Source organism: Odontesthes bonariensis, chromosome 3 (genome assembly GCF_027942865.1).
Source record: "Odontesthes bonariensis isolate fOdoBon6 chromosome 3, fOdoBon6.hap1, whole genome shotgun sequence".
NCBI classification, from domain to species: Eukaryota; Metazoa; Chordata; class Actinopteri; order Atheriniformes; family Atherinopsidae; genus Odontesthes; species Odontesthes bonariensis.
The window spans coordinates 23,225,773-23,251,554 of record NC_134508.1 but is presented as its reverse complement, the minus strand read 5'-3'; the positions used below and the strand labels follow the sequence as shown (position 1 = coordinate 23,251,554).

The following is a 25,782-nucleotide window of genomic DNA, read 5'->3' as shown; positions in this document are numbered from 1 at the left end:
ATAATACCTTTTTTATGTGAATATGATAAATAAGAAATATCTTCTGTATAACAATATGGCAAGATTGCATTTGACAAAGTATCCAAAGCACTTTTTGTAGAATATTTATTGAACAGCTGTAGTTTCAGTGCTGCAGACCCACATCACAGCTTATTGTAAGTGTGGTTGGATTCTCATTGTAGTGTGGTAATCTTTCCTCATCCCCATGACGTTTTCCAACAAGGTCAATGGAAGGAGCTTGGGTAAAGATGATAGGAAATCATTTGTTTGACCAATTCAAGCTTACCCTTTGTTTGGCCACAATCTATTAAACCTAAGTTGAAAAAAACCTACATTATTTGTACAGTTAACATATCAAGCAGACATGGCTTCTTGATGATTCTCATTCTTCACATTCCTCATCATTATCACATCATCAGTGTTTATCAAACAACAACCAACCACACAGCAATCACTCAAAACCCACAAAGGCAACAATATGTAAAGCTACAGATTGCATTAGTAGAGGTATGGGGTGATTATGATTCTGACGTGTGGCTTAAAGTCCCACAGCCCTCCTTGTCACATGGTTTCAATGCAGACGTCCTCCTGATCCACCGCATCAACCTGTGCACATTCAGAATATCAGTATATTCATGCAGGCTGCGATGCAGGTGGTGGAGCGATCAAGAGCATGACTTATGCGAACAAGGAAAAGCTTACAGTAAAGTGTTTAACCTAATTCACTATTGGATTATTTTTTACAGTCTCTTACTCTGTGTTTAGTTATGTTTTGTTGCTAAATTAAATAAGTCTTTCTCCACATTCATTGTTCAAATCACATAATTCATATGTAGAATATCTATTGTCTGCTTTGAGTCTAAATGCTTCTCTTCAGAAAACTCAAACTGCAATTCAAGGCACTCTCACAGGTGTTTTTCTTTGCACCTGAAGATAAAGTTCAAGTTCATTCAAATCTCATAAGGATATTTCAAGCGCTTGTGCTGGAAGCATTTAATCTATGAAGAATGAGACCTACAATTGGACTGAGCTGAGAAAGCAGAGTAAAGCAGCAGGTCCTAGTGACCAGCGGGTCAAGTCTTCACAGTGATGGCATGACGGTTTTCTTTTTCTAATCAGATGTTGCATGAAGACAAGTAGCAGCAGCACCAACCTAAGGATTTTCTAATGTTGACTGTACAAACACGGTTGCTATGTACAGACTAACAAGAAGTCATATATACACACGGCAGCTTACGATATATAGGGGTGACATGAGCAACAAAACATCAACTATTTCATATAAACACAACATGAATGAACAGTACATTATGTACATTCAGTCAGTGCTAAAGCACATCCATAAACAATGATGAAAATCTGCACTTTTGAGCCTGAATGGGCTAATTATACACCTTTAATAAACCTCCTACCAAGACTGCACTCTTTATTATTATTATTATTATTATTATTATAATTAGTATAACTATAATATGGACATGAGGTACATCAACACAAATTAAACAAATAGCATGAAACTCAAGAATGGATATGAGTATGTACATATGGTTACATACATGCTGGTTAAATATATACACTTTATGCAGATAAGATTTATTAGAACTATGATGAGAAATCTTTTTGGTAACAGAGTTGGAAGACACAATGCTACTCAGATTAGAGAGTCCTCGCCTTGGGATCGGTCAGCTGATGTGATGACGCTGGATTTGAGTTGTTGGCATCCTGGGCTGGGGGCACAGCAGGAAAGGCAAACATTCCTGGAGTGAGAGGAAAGATAAATCCAGGCCACGGGGTAAAAGGAAGAGGAGAGGACAAAGCTCTGAACGGAGTAGGGGAGTGGAGCTGATAAGTGTAATGGGGCCCTGGTGGGGAGCTGGTCATCATTGTTGACCCAGGGCTGTCAAGCCATGAGGGGGGCAGACAGCAAACCTCTGGACCTGGGGTTGTCCATGACAGTGCCTGCAAAAGTTACACAATGCAATCTAAATAGGGCACAAAATACTTTCTCTGTGAGAGAATACAATTCAATCTCCAAAAGTAAAAAAGATTGGGATGCTATGTGAAATCCACAGAAAAGCTGAAATCTATAAACAATTTAAATCCTATATGTAGTAAACAAAGTGCTAAGACAATAACAAATCTTGATTTGAGTGATTTTGTTGACTTTTGAAAAAAAGAGTTTTGGCGTGGCTTATTTACTCCTGTGTTGCACCACACGTTTCAACAACATATTGTAATCAATTAGTAACTGTGGAGAACGAATGTTGTTTTTATGAAAGTGAAATAGTGAAAGTGAAATAATATTGATATATTGATGATATAGTATAGTGTAGAATTTCAGTTTTTTACAATGACACTGAATTTAAATAAAACTGAGTGTAGATTCATGACTAAAACTTAACACACAACGGTTGAAATGTGCATATGTATTATTTTCACTAGATTTACAAAGCCTTGTATATGTGTGGTTATTTTTTTAGAAATCTCAATCATTGTGAAATGATATGCTCATACTTTAACGTGATTTCCGCTCCTATTTTTATCCATGAACACTTACGGAAACTCCCCTGATTTGTCATTTGCATATCAAGACATGTCGTGTTCACCCCAACTAAACAAGTATAGTAATGAAAGCAACAATTGAACAGAAACAGTTTACCAGGTATAAGACTGAGACATCCAGCAGTTAAGCTGAGAAAAAGGCAATTTTAAACTTTAGATTTAGTAAATCCTAAATTGCCAGAGAAGTACCATGAGACTCACATCTGAAGCATTAGCAGGTTGTTCAAGCGTTGGAGGCACAAACTGATCCCAAATTTGCTGTCCACGGATACTCAGAGAGTTGGTACGTGGCCGGTGGGTGACAATTAGAACCTCCTGGGCCCAGTCGTCCATCAGTCGTTGGAAGTCTTCAGGAAGGTTGTTTTCATTGGTAGTCATGGATTTGCCACTATATGTCCCTGTTTTGTTGTTGCTGTTATTGGCCTGAGCTTGAGCCAAGCCCATCACAGACTGATGAGGAGGAGGCGTGACACCACTTGGCATTTGCTGGGATTGATTGACGGCTCCTGATGCCGAAGCTCCGGGTCCTGAGAATGCACGCCAGAAACACACACGATGACACCACAAGTAATAAGGCTTATCAACGAGATAAAAGTAACGCGAATCGGAACGGCTTGATGTTAATGCTACGTACTGCTGCCTCTTTCTTTACCAAGACACAGTCGTTTCAGTGTTGACCCTGCAAGATAAAAAAAGGACTTAATACAAATTGTTGTCCCATTAGCAGGCAGTAATTTTCAGGTCAGAATGCAGTGCAAATGAAACTGAATACTACCACAAAACAAAGGAGCAAATTAAAAGCACACTTATAAAAGGCTTTAAAAAAAAATCAAACCTGTTAAACATGAAATTGGATGTATTAGAAATATCATGCAGGTGGCCAGATGAGAGCCTTGTCATTATGCATTTCTAGATTATGAGAGAATCAGAGATAGGAAACAGCAGTGAGAGGTAAAAAAGTTAATAATTGTAGTAGACTGATGCATTTGCCATGCACAGACCTGTTTACAAGTAATGCAAGATGGCAAAGCAGACATCAAGTGTCAGTTTAGGGACAGCTGAAGTAAATGCTCATTATTATCAAACTGAACCTTGATTATCCAAACCTCCAACTTCATAAACATGGCAATCGGTACTATATATACAGGAAGAATTGAGTGAAAATGACTGATAACGATTATGCCGGGTAAACTTTTTAGTGTAACTTCGTTTGAAGAAAAGTCCTGTAAATTTGTTAATCACGTTATCAGAAAGGCTTTTCAGAAAATTGAGAAAAATATTCAATCAAAATACTAATTATTGGAAAAATATGTTCCTGAGAGATTTGAATAAGCAATATATGCCAATTAAAGAAAGTATACAGCAAGAAAGCAAGCATTAAATATAAGACGTGACAAAAGAACATCCTGTGGTGTTGAGGAATAGTTTGGCAAAGACAGGAAAAAAAAAACTGAAGCAGATAAATAGAAATATCATAAAACAAAAATGTGAAGCTATGCGGGAAGAGAAGAGATACAAACAGATAGACAAAGACACAGGCCCACTGAGAAATCTAGCTCGTGGCTTGCTACTGGATTTATAGGTCACTCGCTCTGAGGGTTGCGGGTAATTAGACCAGCCTGTAGAGGAGAATAACCAAAGGAAGAAGACGACAGAGTAAGAAGAACACACACTTAGATACCCAAAGTCATACAACTAAACACCACAAACACGTTTTTTCTTTTGTTCTAAATAAAAAAAGACTTGGGCTACAATGTTTCGGTGGGTGTTGCTGGTGGTACCTTGTCCAGGTGGAGCTTGTGTGCCAGTGCTGTCTCCATGTAGTCCAGCGTAAATATTGTCAGAAGACAGAGAGCCTTTGAGGGAACAGGGCTGCTGAGTCTGCACAGGCTCTGAGGTTGAGCTGGGGAGGTGGCTGGTGCATGACCGTGCTCTACTGTGAGTGGGAAAAGAAGTTTTGGCTGGAGAGCCATTTAAACTCACTGTAGGCTCACCTGTAGCTGCAGCAGCACCTGGACACACAGACGCACAATGGCATTACTCTTATTCCTGAAAATATTCATTCAACTGTTCCAGGTTTAAAACAAATGAACTCACTGGATCTGCTAGAGTCACTGGTTTTGGTTGTGACATTTCTAAATTGTTGAACTAGAGGACTGAGAAGTTTTCCTGGCTTCAGCCTGTGCTTGCTGGACCTCTTTCTTCGGCTTGCGTGTGGTGCGACGTGTGAGAGAGGAAGGCCTGGAGGTGGAAGTTTGCCGAGTCTACGGTACAGCAGCTCCACTTCCCCTCGCTGATGGGCCTGCAGCTCTGAGATCTCCCTTAAATGCCTGCAGGGACAGAGACAGGAAATATAATGATTTTTTTTTTGACAAATATTGACAAATATTTCATTTACTGACACTACTTAAGGCAGAAGATCAACCTTACTTCTCCCTGAGTCTCTGTAGTTCCCTCTTGATGTCTGAGTCCTCCATCTCTGAGTCATTATCACTGCTGGCATAAGCTGAGCCGTGCACTCCTCCATGCCTACTTGGTGAGTCAGAGCTCTGCACACTGCTGCTGCGACCGGTGCGACGGAGAAAGGCCACTGCCCTCTTCATCAGGTCACTTCCTCTGCGTTCGGAGCGATGGTGTTTAGACGGAGTGGCATAGGCCAGCTTTGCCGGGCTGCTCTCTGCCCCCGAGTCTGAGGAGAGGAAGCGAGCGTGGACCGTGACATCCACTGGGACAGAGTTCGAGGTCAGAGCTCGAGGCAAGGATGCCCGCTTGGCCATGGAGGGAGGTGTGTCCAGGTAGAAATCAGGCGGGGCAGAGTAGCGGCTACAACGTGTCCTCTGTGTGATGTCGTCTTCAGTGCTCACCACAGAGAAACGGCCGATCGTGGTGGGGGTCGTCGTGGCGTCCAGAGCGGGGTCCTCGCCATATTCGACGGGATGCGCGGGTGAGGCAGCGCTGCTCCAGCTCCTCTGCTTCACATCTCGTGTGTTGGCCACCTCAGGAGGAACAGAAATGATCTGCCAAAAACAAGGAAGTAACCTAAAGTCATCTTTCCCTTTAAAATGAACTTTTTTTTAAAATACATACAGGTTTTCTGTCAAATTTAATATATATTAATATGAAACATTTCATGTTGATTATATACATTACGAAAATTGTCTTTTTGTTTATGTTTATGTTTATGTTTATGCATTTGGCAGAGGCTTTTATCCAAAACGACTTACACTGATGGGTGGGTAGGGTAAGGGGGTCTTGCCTAAGGAACCCTACTGGAGGTAATACCTTTCATGCAGGGGTGTCAGGATGTATGTGAGAATTGAAAAGTGAAAGTGGCTGCTTGAACAACAAAATATCATGTAAAAAATACAAAAAGCTGTAGCGTGGGAATAAATTGCTTAGAGTAAATCACATGGAGTCAGTCAGTTCTACGTTTCCCTGGAAAAAAAAAAGAATAAATCTTTCCCATGTACCTTAAATCGACCTCTTGTTCCAGAGCAGGAGACAGAGTGAGGAACATGTCTTCTTGACAAGGAAGCTGAAAAAACAGTAGAAAACACTAACTACTAATAAACTGACACAATGCAATTAGTTGAGCAGTAATGATGTCACTTGTGTTAGACTGATGAGCGAATGCTGCATCATACATACTCACCACACACGGCTGAGTCGCTCAGTGTGCTCAAACTGTCCATTCTCTCAGGAATTTGAGGCTTATGTAGGGGACGGGACAAGAGATTAACATAAATAAGATAAAGAGAAGTGAATTAGAAACCAATAATCATTTAACAAAATATATATATTCTTTAAATCTTACTGTAACTTAGCAGCACACTTGATGATCATTGTTGAGTTGTAAATGCATGTGATGTAGTTATCCCATATAAACTCTGTTTGTTGTATTGAGTAAGATTGTAAGCAAAGTGTGCCTTGTTCATTTGTGTTATGGTCGTAAAAATTCCTTGTTAGGAATGCGGCCTGAAACTGGATCCTGTCCTGTGTTTTGAGATGTGTTGTAATAGGATACCCTTTTCTTTGTTTCCTTTCTGGAGACACCCATTTTCCCTAATAAAATAGAGGAGGCGTGAGGAGATGGTCAGAATTGATCAGGACGAAGCTGTGAAAGCTGTCTCCTCGTTGGTTCTCCTCATGAGTTAAAAAGTCCTATAACGTCTCTCTTGCTTCTTTATAAATTTGTAGGTATTTGAACCTGACAATCATACCTTAAATGTCTCTGGCAATGAATCAAACAAAAATATTTAAAGCCGCAGTCATGGCGGTCAGTACTGTGGTACTTACCAGCTGTTCTCCTGCCCTGTAGCGCCCCTCTCCCATAGGACCTGGGGTGCTGTTTCCTGAACCTCCCATGGCACTGTCTGGGCCAGGAGGAGACTGGATGTACTCTGTGCCGGATCCTGGTGTCTCTGCAGCACTGCCTGATGGATACATGGGAGCATATTCCTGGTAGAGCAAATTCCGAAGTTTTTCATCCAGAGTTTTAATAGTGCTGTCAACAAAGCCCCCACGGCCAAGCCGCCCTTCACCATCGGACTCACTGGGCCCTGCACCGTGTTGGGATGGTGCTGGGCTCTGTGGCAAGGAGGGCCCTTTGGCCCCTCCCACAGTGGCAAAAGGCTGTTGGAGCACCACGGGCTGCTGAGGCCGCTCGCTGTGTGTTGCTGGAGCATAAGAGACAGAGGGTGGATCCTTGGATGTACCCAGCTCCTGAGGGGGGAGAGGAGTGAGAGGAGACCCAGTCTGTGAAGCGCTCACATCCAGAGACAGTGGCATGACGAGAGGACAGCAGGGCACCTCGTCAGCAATAGAAACAGGACGTGCCAAATTGGGCATTTGCTGAGCTGCATGGGTAGGAGAGTTGGAGCCCAGAGGGGACCCCTGTGAATCTTCCACTGGGAAAGACGTATGTGGGGGTGACGGGGGCAGCACTTGAGTTTGGGCTTGATGCACATTAGGCTGTACTGAGCTGCCTGCAGGTTCCGCTGTCGACACTGACTGGAGAGTCGGGGGTGCAGATACAGGAGGTGACAAAGTGGCAAAGAGGAGCGGGTCTGTATTGGCTGTTATTGGGGGACTACAGAATCCATAAATATCATAGGAGAATCCTCCACTACCACCAGACATGGTGGAGGATGATCCCTCTTCTGCAAGAAGAAAAACATTTAAATAAGCAAAAGGATTTATAAAAACATTTAATTCATTGTAAGGCTATTGTTTAGCCTTTAGAGCTGAAGGTGTATTTTTTATTCAGCTGCCACAAAGGCAGTGCTATTATTCCATCTAGCTGACAGAAATTATGCTGACATTTATTCAGCACGATTCACCTCTGGAGGGCCTTGCAGTGACACTGTCAGCAGGCTGGGTATTGGCTGAGCTCCCAGGTGACTGCGTAACTGTCCCATCAGAGGGTGTGTCCTGACTAGATGTGGGCGTTTCCTCCACTGGACAGATTATGAACCATCTCTTTCCTGTATGAAGAACTGCAATCCAAGAGTTCAGGAGAAGAAAAAGAAACCACAGGTGTTCATAGAAGTCAGTGTAAATGCAGAAAGTACAGTTTTTAACAGACATACATTTTGTGAAAGAGTATATTGTGTTACCATTTTGCTGATAGACAGGCTGAGGTGCTCCAGGCAGCGGACTCTACAGAGAGATTTACAGATGTGAGCTTTGTCTTTCACATTTATGTAACGGCATACACAATGTATCTGCAGATATATTTAATTCTCTCTTACCTCTCCTTCCAACCCTTCAGAAGTCTGGCCTTGAAGAGGACTACAGCTCAAAGCTGTGAGCCTTTCACCCTCAATGTCTTCATGCAGCATGTCTTCAGCTTTGTCCACAATGTCCTTCAGCTGGTCAATGAAGATCTCCTTTTCTAACAGTAGGATAAAGCCATTCTCGACCTATAGACATTGAGTTTTAAAGAAGGTAAAGAATGTCACACATAAGTTAGACATCAAGTCTAATTTCTAAAAGGCTGAACTAACCATGTAAGTGGCAATTTCCTCCGGCGCATCTCCATCCAGATCAAATTTAAATGTCACCATTTTGTGGTTGTGAGTCTCCAGCTGGCATTCAACCATTTTATCGCCAGTGTTACAAACCTGGGGTAGTGTAGTGGGGGAGCGGTTAAAGACTTTACAATCAAAGACATAAAAGAATTTTAGGAAACTGTGATTTTTGTGCTTCCATACATTACTCCATGACTCACATTGAGCATGTTCAGTTTGGGTTTGCTGGTCTTTTCTTGTCTGGAACGTGTGCGGGCAGACTTGCGGTGGTGTTTCCTGGGTTTTCCATCCACTTTGCTCCCACTAGCAAAGCTTTCATAGCCATCACTTGTTTCCTTTCCAGATGCTACATCAGAGTTTAGACTGTAGAAAAAAAATCAAAACTTTTTAATAATCTCTAGGCTTTAAATAGATAAACAAATGAAAATGAATAGAATCTGAATTCACTGAAAAACTGGGCACACACCTGTCATAAGTAAAACTGGAGAGTGATATTGATTTATCACGATGAACATCCTGAAAACATAGAAAGTGGTAAATGCAAAACAGTTAGAGGACCTTGGTAAATGTTTAATTTTATACCCAATCATTTTTGCATTTAAGGGAGATCTTGTATAACAGAAAAAAAATGTGAAAACTTTGGCTCTGTTCCTACCTCTGCACTGGGCTCTTGTTGAAAGATGCTAGAGGCAGATGTTGTCTCTAGGTGTGGCTGAGTTGTGGCCAGGCTGAAACTCTCAGGTACTGAGACAGTTGTCTGAATGCCAGCAGGCTGCAGAACTGGAGCTGTGACTGAAGCTGCGACAGGAGCTGCAGACTGAGGTGGTACTGGCACAGTGACAGGAATCGGGCCTGAAACCATACCTGGAGTGGCAATTTGAGATTTACCTGTGGCAGAAGATCTGTCTGAGCTTATGGAAGAGACCATTGTTAGTTCTACCGTGAAACCCGATTTAGATACTGGTACTTTAACTGGGGTTGAAGTTGGTGCTTGCACTGTTGCTGGAGCTTGTATTGGGATTGAAGTTGGGGCTTTAAGAAAAGTTGAGACTGGAGTTTGAGGCATGGATCCAGCTTGAGCCGATATCAGGACTGGTGGTTGGTTTTGTGCTCGCACCAAATTTGGAGTTTGTACTGAGGAGTGAGTGTCAACTTGGACTGCGCCTGAGACTGAGATTGAAGTTGTTGAAGTCCTTGAAGTTGTAGGAGCTAAAGATAAGTGTAGGCCGGTTGCAGTAGTTTCAGTATCGGCTCCACTTCCCCATAGTGGAGCATGACCAGCAGGCATGACAGGGGGAACTGTTGGCAAAAGCTGAACGTCCCCCAGATTTCGATGTGAAGCAATCATCTGTAACAGGAATTGAGAAACAACACATTTAAGCTGTTGTTCGCCAGTTCGACCGTTTACCTCTGAATCTCGAGACACATGCCCTGCATGCATAACATCAACAGTACTGACACATTTCCACCTCAACGTTACAGACTTCTCAAGACCGAATGATTCCAGTGAAAACGGAGGGAAATATTCACCTGGACAGGCTGTTGAGTCAATTCCTGCTCAGGGTTGGGGGCGGGGAAAGGGGAAGGTTGCACCTGAGAGAGAGGTAAGGGATGGGTGGAATGGAAGCTACCAAGGTTTGACTGAGATCTGGAAATGCCAACCTGCTGCTGAGGTACTGCAGGGGACATGGTCATGGCAAGTAGTGGAACTGGGAGTGCCATACTGGGCACATGCTGAGGTGTGGACAGGGGAGTTTGAGGGGTGCCAAGTGTGAGGATAGATGGCAGGGCTGTATGAGGGGTGAGAGGAAGGGAGGGAAAGTGGAGTGAAGATGAGTAGTAAGAGCTAGATATAGGAGGGTCACTGCTGCTGTAGGCAGACGGCAGAGGAGTTGGGGAGAATTTAAGGGGCATGTAACCCACTGTTTGAACAACAGGGTATGGTGAGGGAAACTGGGAAAGAAAAGGGAAAATGATATAAAATGAACAAAGACAGCCAGTCGATTGACACAACATTCACACAGGTCCCTTGTGTATTACTCAACACTGCAACACCATGTGTATTAACATTATAAAGAGTTTATTTTCTTATCAAATAGCATCTTCAGTTTGTTCTTGTCTTTGAAATGCCACCACAACACACCTGTGTACTGATCTGCAGAAGTGGGGAAGGAGTGCGGGAGACTAACTGGAGAAAACTGGAAGATGTATCAGGGGGACTCAGGTGTGATGCAGGCTGGCCAGCAGAAAACAACTATGGAAGGAAATTAGAGCCTCGTTCGGTTTTTTTTCCTTTTCTTTGGGAGTACCCGTTTTGAATTAGTAATTCAAACTAGTTCTCAATTAAACTGACAAATTGTGTGGTTCAAAATGCTCCACAGTGAAACGTGAGCTGCTAGGCAGGTAGACTTTAAAACTGTAACTCTGTGGTTTGACGTGTGCTGCTCTACCTGGGGCAGGACAGCAGCCGACTGAAGGTGGCGCTGAAGGCAGAAGAGACAATGGAATAAAATGACATAAACAACGTATACCCACTACACTGATCAGCCACAACACTTAAACCACTGACGAGTAAAGTGACACTACTCATTTTGTTACAATGCAGTGCTCTGCTGGGAAGACCTGCATCCTTTACATTAGGGATGCACCGATCCGATATTTGTATCGGGTATCGGTACCTATATAGAAGAAAATTCTAGATCGGGTATCGGTGACAATGGACCGATCCATATCGGCCGATTTGTTTATTAATTTTTTTTTTGTCTTTGTCCTGTCCAGTATTATGGCAGCAGAATTGTAATCTGAATACCGTTTATGCCAAACACATTTGCTTTGCCAAGGGACCCTTAAGCCTGAGCTTGAGAAGCTTGAGAAATCTGCTTGAGCAGGTCACTGACACTGAGTGTCAGTATGTGTGTGACTTGAGCCTCAACACAGCAAAATCTTGAAATATTCTCTTACCGGATTGGCATTCATCCAAGGGCCTTCTTCCCCCTCTAGTGGTGAAAAAACTTGTCAAGTTGGGACTACCTTTTGTTTTTTAGTTTTTACCAAGTTAGAGAAGCTATTGTTTTGTTCAGATGCTTTTGTAATGGATGTTTAATTCCCATTTGCACTAAACTCTATAAAGAGCTGATTGCTATTTATTTTGAAAGTCTACCAACCAAGCTAGTGAAGCTATTGTTTTTTTTCTCAATTTCAGCTCCTTTATTATTCAATATTTATTTTGATTTACATTGGATTTTGAATCCCTAATTGCACTGACTGAACCAGTTGCACTTGTTATATTTTTATAGTTAAGATTGTTTTACTGGTGCACAATTATTAAATAAATAAGTAATTCAGTACATTTATATCTGTTTATTTGTTTAAAAAAAAAAAAAGATCCCAGTCTGTTCCACATAATGAAATTTACCGTTTGTTACCATAATTCCGCGCTGTTTTTCTGTATAGGATTGGTGTCGGCCGATACTAAACCTCAGATATCCGTATCGGAGGTGAAAAAAGCGGATCGGTGCACCCCTACTTTACATAGATGTTACTTGGACAAATAACACATTCCTAAACATTTGTAGACCAGGCACATCCCCAGAGCTCTTCTGGTGGCATGAGGAGAACTTACTCGACTTATGCTCAATTGCATAGCACTACTGTATATTCTATTTTTATTCACATGCTACACATGCTCAAGTACTCCAACTTTTTTGGAAACCAGATTGTATTTTGTTGAGAACAGTCATCCCAAACTATGTATTCTTATACGAGGTTGCCAGGCTGAGCTGCACTGGATGGTTTTCAAATGTTTGCTTTCTAATTTTGCTTCTCTCTCTACAAATGTAGCCAGGGGCTTGTCACAGTTAAATGCATGCAGTACCTGCTCCTGGCTGGGCTGGGCAGTAAGCTGTGTTTGTAGAGTGGGGGCTACAGCTGGGAAGCTCTGTGCTGTCTGTTTACTCTGATTCGCAGTAGGGGCTGGCGTAGCTGGAGCAGAAAAAGTCTGTCAAAAACACAGAGGAGGAAGGATCGCATTTATTAAATCCTGTTTCGAAGACATAATATGACTGTTTGTGTCATACACAACAAATCAAGCTGAAGATTATGCGTTTCAAAGCAGGGGTTGTCACTAATGAAAAAGTAAATAGGGATGTCTTAGTTGTCGGTGTGGTTCTTTGCACGAAGTTAGAATGAAAAAGGGAAGTTTCAGCATTAATCTACCATCACCCAAGCATCTTGTTCATTGTAAGACACTGTATTAGCTATGCACATTGATCTAGAAATGGAACCATTAGTGTGAGCAAAGCAGGAGCAGAGACTGTTAGCAGGAGTGAGACAGCTGGCAGGATCATTAGATATACTGCAGGCTACTGCTGCTATGCTGGATTTGGTCTACGTTAACTCTCCTCCACTAACCTACCAGTTGATCTGGTCTGCCTTTGCTGTGGGGTGGTGATAACAGCAGGTTCCTGTCAAGATTTGGGATACACCAGAAAGGGACATCCAGGCTCTGACTCCTACCTATCTGATCATTTGCAGAGAAACTAGGGCCCCCAATCTCAACGTGACTGTATATTGGATGATTCACTCCTCCCCTATCAGAGAGGGTCGGGGAGCTGGTCCTGCGACTAACAATGTGATGGAGGCAGTAGTTGAGAAGGCTGAGATCTCCACCTTCATACAAACCCCTTGGATACCCAACTTGTAAGTGTGCGGAAAGGTGAGAAGGTGAAGTTGCCATGACCAGTTCACTGTTTGGTGATGGAGTGGAAGGTGAGGCCAAAGGAGACAGTAGAGTGGCTGGAGAAGACCTTGACAGATGAGGGGATGTGGGCAAGCTTGAAGGAGTTTGGGTGATTGTGGACAAAGTGCGTTTGTGCATGTGCCCCAGTGATCCGCCTCCCCTTGTCCTGTCCTTGAGTAGGAGAGACATGCAAGCTTTGCAGTGGTGCCTGTGAGGCTGTGGGCTGCGTGGCACATTCAGACGGAGCTCTGAGGGACGTTGTAAATTCAGGGGAAGGTGAGGCGAATTAAAATGTCTTGCTGAGTTATGAGGAGTGTGTTGATGTGGGGTCAAAGAAGGAGATAATAATGAGGGATTCTGGGCAGCGTTCGAGTTTGGGTAATCCGCAGCATGCATTGGACTCTCTGAGCTACATAATGAGGCCAGATCCTGTAACGGACATAGGTAGGGATTCATTAGCTTAGAGAGATTGTGTGTCCTACACTTTAACATCTCAACCAAGGAGGCGCTGCCACGCCTAAGACACTGAGGGATGGCCGGGTTCTCATGGCATACAAATGGCTCACTGTTGTGACGCTGATCAAGTGACATTCCAAAAAAAGAGAATAAAAAATAAGTTACTTAGGAACTTAACAACTTAGGGGGGAAAAATAAGCTGCTATAATCATGCAATTGTTTGTACTCACTGTTTGACACTGATAAGGCCCCTGGTGCGGTTGTGCTGCAGGTTGTTGAAAGGCCCCAGGATGCAGCTGACCTGTGGTTTGCTGGTAAGCTCCCTGGTGTAATTGTGTGGATGCTTGTGAGTAGTTTTCATGAGAGGCCTGTGTTGTGGATTGCTGGTAGGGTCCCTGTTGCATCTGGGGGTCAAACTGTGCAGGGGGACTGCAGACAATCTGAGCTGTGGAAATAGGCTCTGAAAGCGACTGGTAGGTGCCATTCTGCTGATTGTTTAAATCATCTAATTGCATGGTAGATCTCACTCCACTATCAGCTGTAATAACAAAGCAAATAATACACAATGATTCACCATGATACCCTCGGCAGGAAGGACAGAGTCTAAGGTAGGACAGTGTGAAAGGGAGACTGTGAAGCAGCTTTTAATTGGAAGTTAAAAGCTGGGTCATGGTGTCTGGTTGCTTTAATTTGGTACTCAGACACTGTAGTCCTCTTTTGTCTTTCTTACTCTAAACTGCACAAACACCAGTTTAAGCATTTTAAGACCTAGTCTATGTAATTCACTTAAGGCTGCATGAGCTTCTACAGTAGTTAGACTCATCACCAGATACAAAGATCATGTTGTATTCAGTACTTTCAGGTGTTATTTCACTTTTAGTTTCTTACATGTGGCCGATGTGATGACAGGCACAGTGCAGATAAGAGTATCTTGGTCCTCATAATCTGCAGTGGCCAGTGTGGTTCCCTGTGGTACACCAGTACCGGGCACCTGCAGTAGATTCTGCTTCTTCATGGGTACCTCACTATTTCCGTTTGCTGAGACAGTCCGCTCCCTCCTCCATTTGATTAGAGCCACGCGGTCTCTGATGGATTTCCCAACTATCTTCACATCACACTCCAGGAAAAATCCTGATTCCACCTACAGGGCACAGGTTAGATAGTTGCTGCGAATTAAGAATAAAATAAGTCAAGGATGAAACTCAACACTATGCGTAATAAATCAAGATTCTCTTCTCCCAAACAACAAAGGAAATCCGTTGCCCTGCCTGGCCATAAGTCTACATGAAAGAGAGAAGATCAACTAATTAGTTGCTCAACATTCAATTGATACAGTACATTCCTTAGGCCTGTGATTATAGGCACCACTGACCATTGCAAACCACTGACCAACTCTCATTTACATCAGAAACAATGAAAAAAACCCAGGTTAGTGTCCTAAAGTAAAGATAGCAGCCTTATTACTATACACTATTTGTGATGGAATAACAGGACTTATAGGTACTAATGAAAAACAACTTGCACTGATATTCTGAATGCACAGCATCCTGTTTCAAATATTACTTAACTGCATATTATCATGTTTATAACACATTAATGGTGTGAAGTTGTTTTTAATCTTCCCACCATGAGAGTAAACTAATAACACACCACAAGGAAAGACCTCCTGTTGCTATGGCTACCTGCAGCTTCGATTTGTTTACAGACGAAATTTGAATGATTTCTATTAATCTGAACGTTTTTATTGATTTTAACTGACAGGTTAAGAAATAAGGTAATAAGAAATGTGTATTTTTCATGACTTCTGCTGAGTCGACAGTGGGGCTTGTGCGATGCAACGTGCAGTCAGGCCACTGCACCAAAGTGTGAAAGATTGATAAGAGGGCAAAGATAGCTAGTTTGGGGGAAAAAAACAAACAAAAAAACCTACAAAACTAAGTGGCCCAACACTGGGTCACTGGGTTAAGATCTCTAATTGCTACCAATTTAGTAAATCCAAATGACTAATAATTTAAACACCATACGGTGAAAAGAGAAGTCCACAGTTATTCTGTTTCTTTTAAAAAACTGAATATCTCTCTTAAAAAAATGCATGTTCTTTTTTGTTGTTCTTGTTTTCATTACCATTTCTTGAGCTACTACTTCGGGTACTTCGTTCACCAAGTCAAAGGTAAACTCAATGGCACCGGTGTCTTTGTATTTCCCCTTCAGCTTTTTAGGGTCTTCAACCCACAGCTTTAGAGCAATAGATGACTTTTTCCCATCATCCTCTTCATTAAGCTCCACCCTCACGCCTGTGTCTTCTGCGAAGTAGGCATGATTCAGGAGGTCCTTGATGGAGTATCTGCAGGAAATGCACAAACACCGGCTGATGCTCTGCACAACAGTTCACTGTGACGGTAATGACGCTCAAGGCAAAGGAGGGTGAGAGCTAAATACTGGTATTATCATCATTCTTCAGGAGCAGTAACAAAACAAGGCAACACTGGGATGAGGGTCAAACTCTGTTACCTGCATGAAGAATGTGCCACAATCCAAAGGTCTTGGCCCACTTACCTTTCCTCCCACCTGTGGCAGATACACTCCCCAATTATTTCCTTGATTTCTGGGTCACTGACTTTGCTGTAGCTGGCAGGTTTCACCCCCTGAAAAGCAAAACATCTCAACTCACCAACTGACACGTTCACAACAGCACCAATTACTGCAGACCATAGCTGGGAGCAAGTTAAATCTGCAGAGTCAAAAAATAGGAATTACTCGCTCCAACGTCTCTGCTCTGGGGATTAACGCGATGGACGATTGTGTCATCGACTGTTGCCATTTGCTCCCGTATGAGTAGCACTGGTTGATAATGTTAACGAACAGGAGAAAAATAATACTGTGTAACAGACATTCTTCTTTGGATTTCAAGACTTTTTTTCTCCTTTTGCTGCTTTAGAATTTAGGATTTCAGCAAGGACTTCGCATTTTAGCCAAATGTAGCCGATCTTAATAGCATACTTAACATTTAGCACTACTCCATCACCCATTTGTAGCCACTGTGGCTACTGCTAAATCATCACAGATCATGATCTCACTCTGAAGTTACAAAAGTGTTCAAATACCGTATGTTTTTATTGTGCTTTTTTGTTTTAGACAATATGTAGAAGTTTAAGTATTATAAGTACTTTAACTAAATATATAGCTTGTGGTTGTTATAAGTTTTAATATTGTAAAAACTGGTTGGACCACTTTAACAATTAAACTAAAATCACAAAAATTAATAACATTGAAAGTGAAAATAAGTCACTGATAATTAGTTGTCACCAAACCTCCCCACATAATGGACCTTTCATTCCAAATAGTGATAAAATAATAATTGAAATCAGTTCAATTTCTCAATTTTAAAGTACGTTGAAGGTCTAAATAACAACAGCAGGGTACAATAGCTTAAACATGAACTCACACTGGTGACTTTGCGGTAGATCTGAGCAGCATTTTGACACTCAGAGTAGGGATATTCTGAGGTGGCCATCTCCAACATACACATCCCAAAAGCATAGACATCCACAGCTTCATCGTAGTGCTCCTCATACATCTCTGGGGCCATGAACTCCGGAGTGCCTGGAAAACGAATGCAATAGAAGTTGATGAATTACGCCTACACACACGCACATACACACACTCACAGATATGAACACTGATCAGCCGTAACATTAAAACTAATGACTGGTCAAGTGAGTTACATTGCTCATCATGTTACACTGCAATTCTCTGCAGGAAAGACCTGCATCCTGTCATCATGTGTTTCTTTGAAGCTGGTTGTTTGTTTCTGCTGCCCCTGAGAGCCCACAAAACTGTTGAAAAAATAATTTTCTGCTTGACTCAAATCCTTAAAACAGTGTTGTGTGAGCCTAGTTGATGACTAACCAATAACACTTTTGGCAAAAGAGGCCCTCTTCAATGTTGCCAGGCCCAGGTCTCCAATTTTGACAGAGCCTGTGGGACCGGTGATGAAGATGTTGTCACACTTGAGGTCTCTGTGGATGATGGGAGGAGTCCTTGTGTGGAGGAAGTGGAGGCCTTTGAGAATCTGTCTGCACCAGCTTCTGAGAACTTTGGTCTTCATGACCTTAAAGCGCTTAAGATACCTGTGGGAAGATGAAAAGATCACAATAGATGTTTCAACTCACAGCAGGTTAAAGTGTTGCTTTTTCTGAACACAGGGAATATTGAATTACAAATTCACATCCTAACCCTTTAATGTCCAGCGCGGAGCACATTTTTCAGTGTATATGCAAGATCTTAACAAAATAGATGTGGTAGTTAACCAAGCTAAACTATCTCGACCTCTCGGTTTAGTTATGCAAAGATCAAATGAATCGTACTTTCTGCCAAAACCAGAAAGTGTCCCGCCAACCATTTTTTGGGGGGCTAAAAACAAAGAAACAATTATTCTGATTACTGCTGCGCTAAGGAAACGAAAAAAAATGCAAATCAACATTTTTCCTTTGCTCTTTTTCTCAGTGCAGATATTAAAGGGTTAAGGACTGTCTGCAAGTGATCTCTGTGTTGATGATATGTTTTAATTTCTTTGTTGCTGGATATTATCACTTTCATAAAACATTATAAGCCCAAGAACACATTCAATATGAATCTAGTTTCAGACTAATCTACTGGTTTTGACCACCTGAAAACTTTTCCCATAGTGTTGCCCAGACTACGTTAATTGGGTTTTTAGCAACTTTTTTGTTTTTGTTACATATTTAAAAGGTACTAAATGAAGAGTGAATTACGAAGTTGAATACAGCAAAAATGAAGGTTATAAGGAATGCATTTTGATATCGACTCTCACGTTTTTAGTGTCCCTGAAGTCATCAGCTCTGTCACCAGAACAATACACTTCTTCCCTTTCACTGGTGATTCCCAGAAGTCATAAAATCGCACAATGTTGGGGTGCTGGAGAGCCTTCAGCATCTCTGCCTCCTCCTTGAACCTCTGTCTCTCAACTTTGGAGAGTTTCCGTTCCTATGGGCAATGAAGAAAGACTGTTAACTTCTTAAAATACTTCTCTCATTTTCTCTTAATCCGTGCCCTCGGGCCTTATCAACAGAGAAGCTGCAGTAGTACTAAATATATCCATATTGAACAAGTTTGGCAGGTAGTGACTTGATCATCAAAATTTTGAGTGTTTTATTATTTTCTAGGTGGAATGGCAAAGGTAATCTTCCCTTTTTGACCTCATTTTAACAGTCTGCTTGCTTCGGGAGGCCTTCAGGCTCATGTTTGGAGTAAAAACAGCTTTGGTATTTGGCGTGATAAACATAGGGGTCTGAACCATTTACTCCTTTTCCATCATCATTGTGTAGAAAACACAAAACTATTACACCTCAGAACCATGTGTAAAAATGATCAGGTTTTCGGATGACAGATGAGTAAAAGCCTTGTTTGATTTGATGGTCTGATACAGAGGCAGGCACATTTGTCATGACAGATAAAAGATATTTTGTCAACTTTTTCATTTCTACGTGACACATGCGTTGCTGGTGAATAATGGGTGAGCATATTTCAAAAATGTATTTCAAACGTTCAAATCAAAAATCCAAACTGCACCAAGACCAACTCTGGCTTTGATGTGGCTAGTTTGTGCAATTTTTCAGAGTTTAAAGTTTACATTTTCTGTACGAGCATGAGTGAATCTGTATATGCTAGATCAATATTTTGGCCCTTGCCTTCCCTGAACTGTTGTATAAATAGTAACGCAGCTGACAGCAAACAGCCTGTACATTTCTGTTTCTCTCTAGTCAGCAGAGCAGATACAATCCAACTGCTACAGCAATGACAAAAAGCTCCGGGACCTCCAGATTTTCCAGGTCTTCTCCTGTGCTTGTAGGCACACCTCAAATGGAAACAGCTAGTTAGTATTAGTGTTTTAAATGAGTAGGATGCACAATAAGTTCATGCACCATTGACTATTGACTGATGATGGGGAATCAGATTTCACTCACCAACCATGGTGACCAGTCTAATGCATCTTACATTACATGCAGCTCCTTTAGCTTCCTTCAAAAACTCTGGCTCTTATTCAGGCTAAATATATTTCAGTGTGCCTCATATCTTTGTCCCTATTGTTCATTTTTCTAGTCTAGTTTTTGAAATTCTTTGCAAGAAGATGTACCGTGAGCAGGGTGTGGCAGCACAGAATCAACTTTTCAGAGAAATGATTTTGCACAATAGAAACTGATTAAGAAAATGTATTAGAAGCACTATTATCTATATTCAGTGTAGTGTGCTGAGGACACAACACGTCTTACACTGTCCTAAGTTGAACTCACTCTTCCTCTCTCTCAGCTGTGTCTTGGTGCAGAGGGTTGCGTCAGCAAGATTCACTCTCCAGCTTTGTCTGCGTGGTTAACACCGCAGGGGTTTGAGCCACAGTTTACAATTTATTATTAAGTCATCAGGACAAGACAAATAATACAGCACAACTGTGAGACATCGGTCCAAAAGTGGTTTTGGTGTTAATCAAAATATGCTGCATCATTTTCTAATTTCGTGTAAAACAACTTGCTTTGCACAAGTCTGATTCAGCAGATGAATAAGTAACAAGACTGGAAGTCTGCCTTGCTCAACATCAGGCACAATCTGCGCTTACAAATCTGATTCATAAATCTTTCTACGAGTGGGTTTTCTGCAGTCTCATTCTTAGTCCTGCCCCTAATCGTACACACAGTATACAGACATAAAGCAGGCATTTGCATTACGGCAGCTCTTTTTGTGAGCGAGCCACTCAGACACAGAGGCTCTGAAGGGCACAGCCTCATCTCCAGGGACAGAATGGTTGAATCATCACTAGATCTCCCCTAAGAACCTGCTCAGACGCAGGTTCTTAGGTGAACATATGCACTTGCAGTATAGATCGTCCTGCATGTTGTGTGCCGATCCAGATCCATTTTTATCCAGAAAACATGCTTATCCTTTTTTAAAATTCAGTTAATAATATAGATGTGTTTAATAATAACCCCAGTAATTGGTTTCTCTACTGACAGATAAATAAAATACTGCAAAATAAACCACAAGCATACCTTTTCACACCTTTTAATCCCTAATGAAGATTTGAAAACTGAATTTTTTTGGATCAAGCCTGAGCAAAGTTACAAAGATAATAAATGGAAGCTTAAGCGTGGGATACCACTAGGAGACTAAAAATTACCCATAACCCTTTGCAGGGTTGTGTCTTCCACTGATTTCTAGATGCTATCGATATGGGGGCTGGACGCTAACTTTGTTAAAGAATGACTGATTGAGGTTTCCTGTCCTAATTAGCCCCCACACACATAGGCTATGTCAAGCTTTTAACATTTTCTAAACAGAAAAAGTCTGTTTCATTGCTTGCCTCACTGGAAACTAGACCTGTGGTGCTGCAAATAAGAGCTACGAGATAAGCGCAGTGTAATAGTGATTTAATTCTACTGGATGTCTGAAACTGATTGAGTGAGGTTTCCATTTTTGTCAATTATTCCCTGGGGCCTGACACAGCAAACCTGGATGGTGCAAGAGAGAGGAGATGAAAAAAAAACACATCAACTGTCAAACTATACTCTGGAGCTGCACAAAAACCATGAAACGATGCTTCACAGGTTTAAGAGCCCTGTGAAATCTTAGGACCCCAGTGTTTGTGTATAAGTGAAAGCCATGCTCTGACTAAACAGCATGACAACGAGCAGATATTCAGTGTTTGCTGGAAAAACTATGGGTTTGTTTCACTGAAGAAAATTCTCACAGATAATTTCCATTTCAAATGTCATCTCTTGTCCAGACAGTTGTTCTGGGCTAACATAAAAAAAAAAAAAAAAAAAGCTTAGCACAATTTGAGCCCTGAAAGGGCAGCCCCTGCATGTCTGTCTACAGACTAATCTCTATATCACATGGATAACATCTAAACTGATCATTAGATTACCACATACTCAGATTAGTGATGCAGCAAGCTGTCACTGCAGTGAGGTTATATGTACTATAAATGATCCCTGCTGATACACTGTAAATGGTATACCTATATAATTCTGACAAATTAATTCAGTTCATGTGTTTTTCAGGTCACCTGCTGACTTTGCTGAATACAGTTTAGCTGCAGGAGCAGAATTACTTTAATTTAGTTTCGATAAGACCACCGTATGTAACGAAGGCTGTCAAAACGAGAAACTGCAATACGCCACATCTTTGAATGTGAAGAAATAGAAGTCTACAGTAAGAAATTACAACAAGGGAACGCTGCTGCAAAGTGAGCGTTGACACTCATAAAGCCATCTAAGTGATTGAGAGCCTATTAGTCCTCAGGGTGTTGGTGTTTTAATAAAAAATCCTGTCATCAATGGGAAACTATCCAGCACAAGCCTGCCTGTAACTGCTGATGATTAAATCAGCAGAGCTGTTTCCAATACATTATCAACACTCAAGTTTGCAAGAATCTATAGACCTATAATCTATAGACTATACATGTACAGATAGTTATCATACTGTCATTGTTTTAGATTAAAAATGAACATTTGCCACGTTTTCGTTGAGCAGTGCTTATGAGGACCACCTCCACACGGGACCCTGGGCAACACAGTGATGCCGGTTGTTCATTAACTTCCAACCTTTTTGAGCAGATGAAGCCAACAAAAGCACACAAATGCTACACAAAGCCCCAACAACTGACTCCTCTTGGCTGACGCTGAACTTGGACCCACCTGTAGTTCACACCATGCCACTTCGACCCAGGTGTCGGTGTCAAGACCTTTATAGACAGTCTTGAAAGACCCTCTGCCCAGCTCAATGTCAAACTTGAGGAAGCGCCCCCCAGGTGAGGTGGACACAGCCTTCATCCCGGGCTCCTCTTCGTTCTCATCACTTCCTGCTTTACCTGTGACATCGGAGGTCACCACCTCTGCCTTGGGCTCGGTCTCCCTCTTGCCACTCTTCTCCTTATCTGCGCTGGCGCTCTCTGCGGCGCTGTCTGTCGGGACCACCTGGCTCTCCGTGCTGGATGTCTCCTGGAGGTGGGTTCCGTGCAGAACTAGGGTCCGACTCCGATCAACTATGGTCCGCAGGTCGATGTTGAGCACCGGGGTGCTGTTGCCAAACTCCGGTGTGTCCACCGGCTGCTCCTCGTGGTCTGACACCCACAAGCTCCGCCGGACAAACCTCCGGCGGACCAGTCCCTGGTACTCTGTGGAGGGGTAAGAGCTGGGGTCACTCGCCCCTCGCAGGGCTGCGATTTGTATATTGACATTGTGGTCTGTCCCATTCTCATACACAAGCCTACAGGCGTTTGCATTAATATCCGAGTCTAAATTGGGTGCCGAGGAAAATGTGGATCCCAGTGGCGGATCTTTGCTTGAATCGTCCGCCGAATTCATCTCGGTGAAACGGTTAAACACTTACCGGTGGCATCGCGCAGGGGAGGATGATGAGCACGCTCCTCTCCCGGTGGTGGGAGAGTTTGCTGCTTACCTGCAACACTTGCAGTGACGCAGTTCGTCAGCACAGGCTGTATGGCCTAATGCCTTGAATTTTTCCGGACACAGATCATCCCCTCAAAATGTCCAGCTCAGAGGACGGATGCATTGCTCCTCGCCGGCTCACGCCCCGGTCCACCCTGCTGCAATACAGCACAAAGCTATTCGAGTTAAACCTGATGTCATTGCCAGTTTAGCCTATGAGCTCACGGAACCAGTTCCCTCCACATTGCATAATATCCAGCGCATTTTATAAAATATGTTCCGCACACAAGTCCCCGGCCTGCAGGCCGGGATGTTTAAACGGTGCCACGCACCAGCCGCTCCAAAGACATCACGGGACGCAGAAGTGCGCTGCCGCCTCTGTCGCTGTAAGCACTCTACCCGGACTTCTGATCGCAGGTGTTCCGCGTGGAAATCTGTATCAGCTCCGACAAGTGTGACCTCAGCATAATTTCATTTTAACTATTCGCACATACTTTTCCCCTACTTGTCCTGGAGCGACAGAAGCGCTTATCAGATTATGCTCACTGCGGCACAGTTCGCCCCAGGTTGGATCAGGCGGCTGTCAGTGCATCGCTCGTCCAGCTGATACGACCGCTGTCTTCCTGGATTCCATCTCTTTCTTCGAGGTTTGGGGAAACTAGCATCCCTTCCACGACACTACCCACGCCCCTAGCAACAAGACGTATCCAATAACTCGGCACGCTTTCAGGCAGCACCCTTACCCTCCCATGACACAGGCTGCATGGACCACACTGTCCGCCTTCATCGTGACGCGCTAAGCCTCAAGTGAGAGGATGATTAAAGCCCAAACAAAAGGGATGCTTGCATGGGATCCCGTTCTAATATCACCCGATCATGCGATAAATAGTTTGTTCAGATCCTGCATGGTGACGTTCAACTGTAATTAAACCAAGGTGGAAAAAATGAAATTTTCAGAACTTTTCCCTGTGTTGTTCCTTCTTCTATGTTCCATTTGATGTTATTTTATTTTCCGCAGCATCAGGTGAGTTATGTCATCATTAAGGTGTAGATCGCTTTCCAAAGACCTGATTAAGAGAACAAAACAGAGCTCACTTTGTCTTAAATCCACTTTATTCTGGCCCCAGTATGAGAAAACGTCTCCTGTCCCACTGAAATGTTCTGATTTTATTGAGAGCACTTCCTCTGAGCAGTCCACACAAATAGAAGTCAACCATGAGTAGTTTGCAGTAAGGCACAGCTTCCCTAACTATTTTTTTTTTTTTTTTTTTTTGTATCCGTGAAAGGTTCAGCCTGGTGGACAGTTTTGAATGTTAAGGGGGCAACTCTTATCACCAGGGAAACGGTGGAGAAAATGGGAATCATTTGGTGGGCGGGTTCAGAGCCCAAAGGGCCAGTTTACAGTAAATATGTTTATTGCCATCCAGTTGATTAGGTCCTATTTAGGAGACACACATAGCCCCAATGTGATACTTTTCAGCTGGAGAAGCAATGTGATTTTTGCTCGCTCAGCTTTTCTCACATTTGAAACTTTACAGCAGGGGCATACAGATGGCTACATCCCATATTAGTAACTGATTAATACAGTTTTCCACATGTTTTCCGGTACACTGGGAACCCATGTTACTTTTATTCTGTTATTTTTATTCGATTTTGATCGTTCTGCACAGACTTGTTCGAACTTTTTGCCAATATTGGATCTGTTTTCTATTTGACTAAGTCTCACTGAGTTAATTTTGTCTGTGTTATGTGGTGGTTTGAGTATTTCTCTTTTTTCTGATTGCTTCTCTTTTTTGGTTATGTTCCACCTTCTCTTGGCTGTTGTGCGCGCCTCTGCGGTTAGTTTGCAAGCCACTGAAGTCGTTTTGCATCTTCTTCACTTTGCATTTCCTTTAAAGGGATAGTTCGCCTCTTTTGACATGAAGCTGTATGACATCCCATATTAGCAATATCATTTATGAACATTGACTTACCCCCTGCTGCGTCCTGTGAGCCGAGTTCCAGCTGAGTTTTGGCATTGACGAAGGTAGTCCGGCTAGTTGGCTGGGGTCGCGAAAGTAAAGCGTTTTGCTTCTCAAAACAATATGCGTTCAAAAGAGTAAAGCCTGATTCTTACTCAGCGCAACCTCGCTTTGACCCATTCTTACTAGTTGGTCGCAAATGGCGCAAACGGTCACATGACCCAAAATTCCGCCACGCCCCCCATCGCAAGCTAAAAAATCCTCGCGCGTCGCAAGGGCGCGCACACAACTTTTTTTCTGACTTCGCGCGAGCTCAACCGGAAACAGCTGACCAAGAGAAAGGAAACATGAACACTGCAGAGACCGCGGTGACCGAGAGGGTGCGCCTCTACAAACATCTGTACGACACGTCTATGAAGTTACACTGGGACAACGTTTGACAAAGTTCGTCTTGTTGCAAAGGACGAACATTCCACCTTCTCTTCTGTTTTTGCCGCAGCCGCTTAGCTCTGAGATACATATACAGTTCTACACCCAGAGTAAATTCATTCCGCATCCGATGTGCCAGCCTC

General features: G+C 42.7%; 1 protein-coding gene across 10 annotated transcripts; it reads right to left on the bottom strand.

Annotated features, from left to right (window-relative positions):
* Window positions 1-88: 88 nt before the first annotated feature.
* On the bottom strand, window positions 89-23,978 carry wnk2 (WNK lysine deficient protein kinase 2). Of its 10 annotated transcripts, none has more exons than XM_075461093.1 (29): window positions 22,497-23,974; window positions 18,620-18,792; window positions 17,695-17,915; window positions 17,231-17,388; window positions 16,342-16,430; window positions 15,910-16,129; window positions 14,674-14,926; window positions 14,016-14,323; window positions 13,006-13,905; window positions 12,466-12,588; window positions 11,042-11,074; window positions 10,122-10,544; window positions 9,247-9,939; window positions 9,058-9,107; window positions 8,792-8,954; window positions 8,568-8,684; window positions 8,313-8,483; window positions 8,178-8,220; window positions 7,902-8,057; window positions 6,859-7,721; window positions 6,215-6,272; window positions 6,033-6,097; window positions 4,993-5,579; window positions 4,660-4,892; window positions 4,344-4,574; window positions 4,083-4,181; window positions 3,197-3,241; window positions 2,764-3,089; window positions 89-1,959 (listed from the first exon to the last, which is right to left on the bottom strand). In XM_075461093.1, exons 1-29 carry the CDS (start codon window positions 23,163-23,165, stop codon window positions 1,657-1,659), a joined length of 7,773 nt encoding a protein of 2,590 aa, XP_075317208.1. In that variant the 5' UTR covers window positions 23,166-23,974; the 3' UTR covers window positions 89-1,656. The 10 variants fall into 10 exon arrangements, 9 of the variants coding, with proteins under 9 accessions (XP_075317208.1, XP_075317209.1, XP_075317212.1 ...); XM_075461094.1 differs by having other exon boundaries at window positions 4,107-4,181; XM_075461097.1 differs by lacking the exon at window positions 4,083-4,181.
* Between the last annotated feature and the right edge of the window lie 1,804 nt (window positions 23,979-25,782).

Bases quoted from the DNA above. Each gene is read 5' to 3' on its own strand.
- wnk2 (XM_075461093.1), bottom strand. From the start codon at position 23,165: ATGAATTCGGCGGACGATTCAAGCAAAGATCCGCCACTGGGATCCACA. The intron at 16,431-17,230 runs GTGAGTTCATGT...TTTGCTTTTCAG, and splicing joins TCTACCGCAAAGTCACCAGT to GGGGTGAAACCTGCCAGCTA. The intron at 1,960-2,763 runs GTGAGTCTCATG...TAACTTTTGCAG, and splicing joins AACCTGCTAATGCTTCAGAT to GCACTGTCATGGACAACCCC.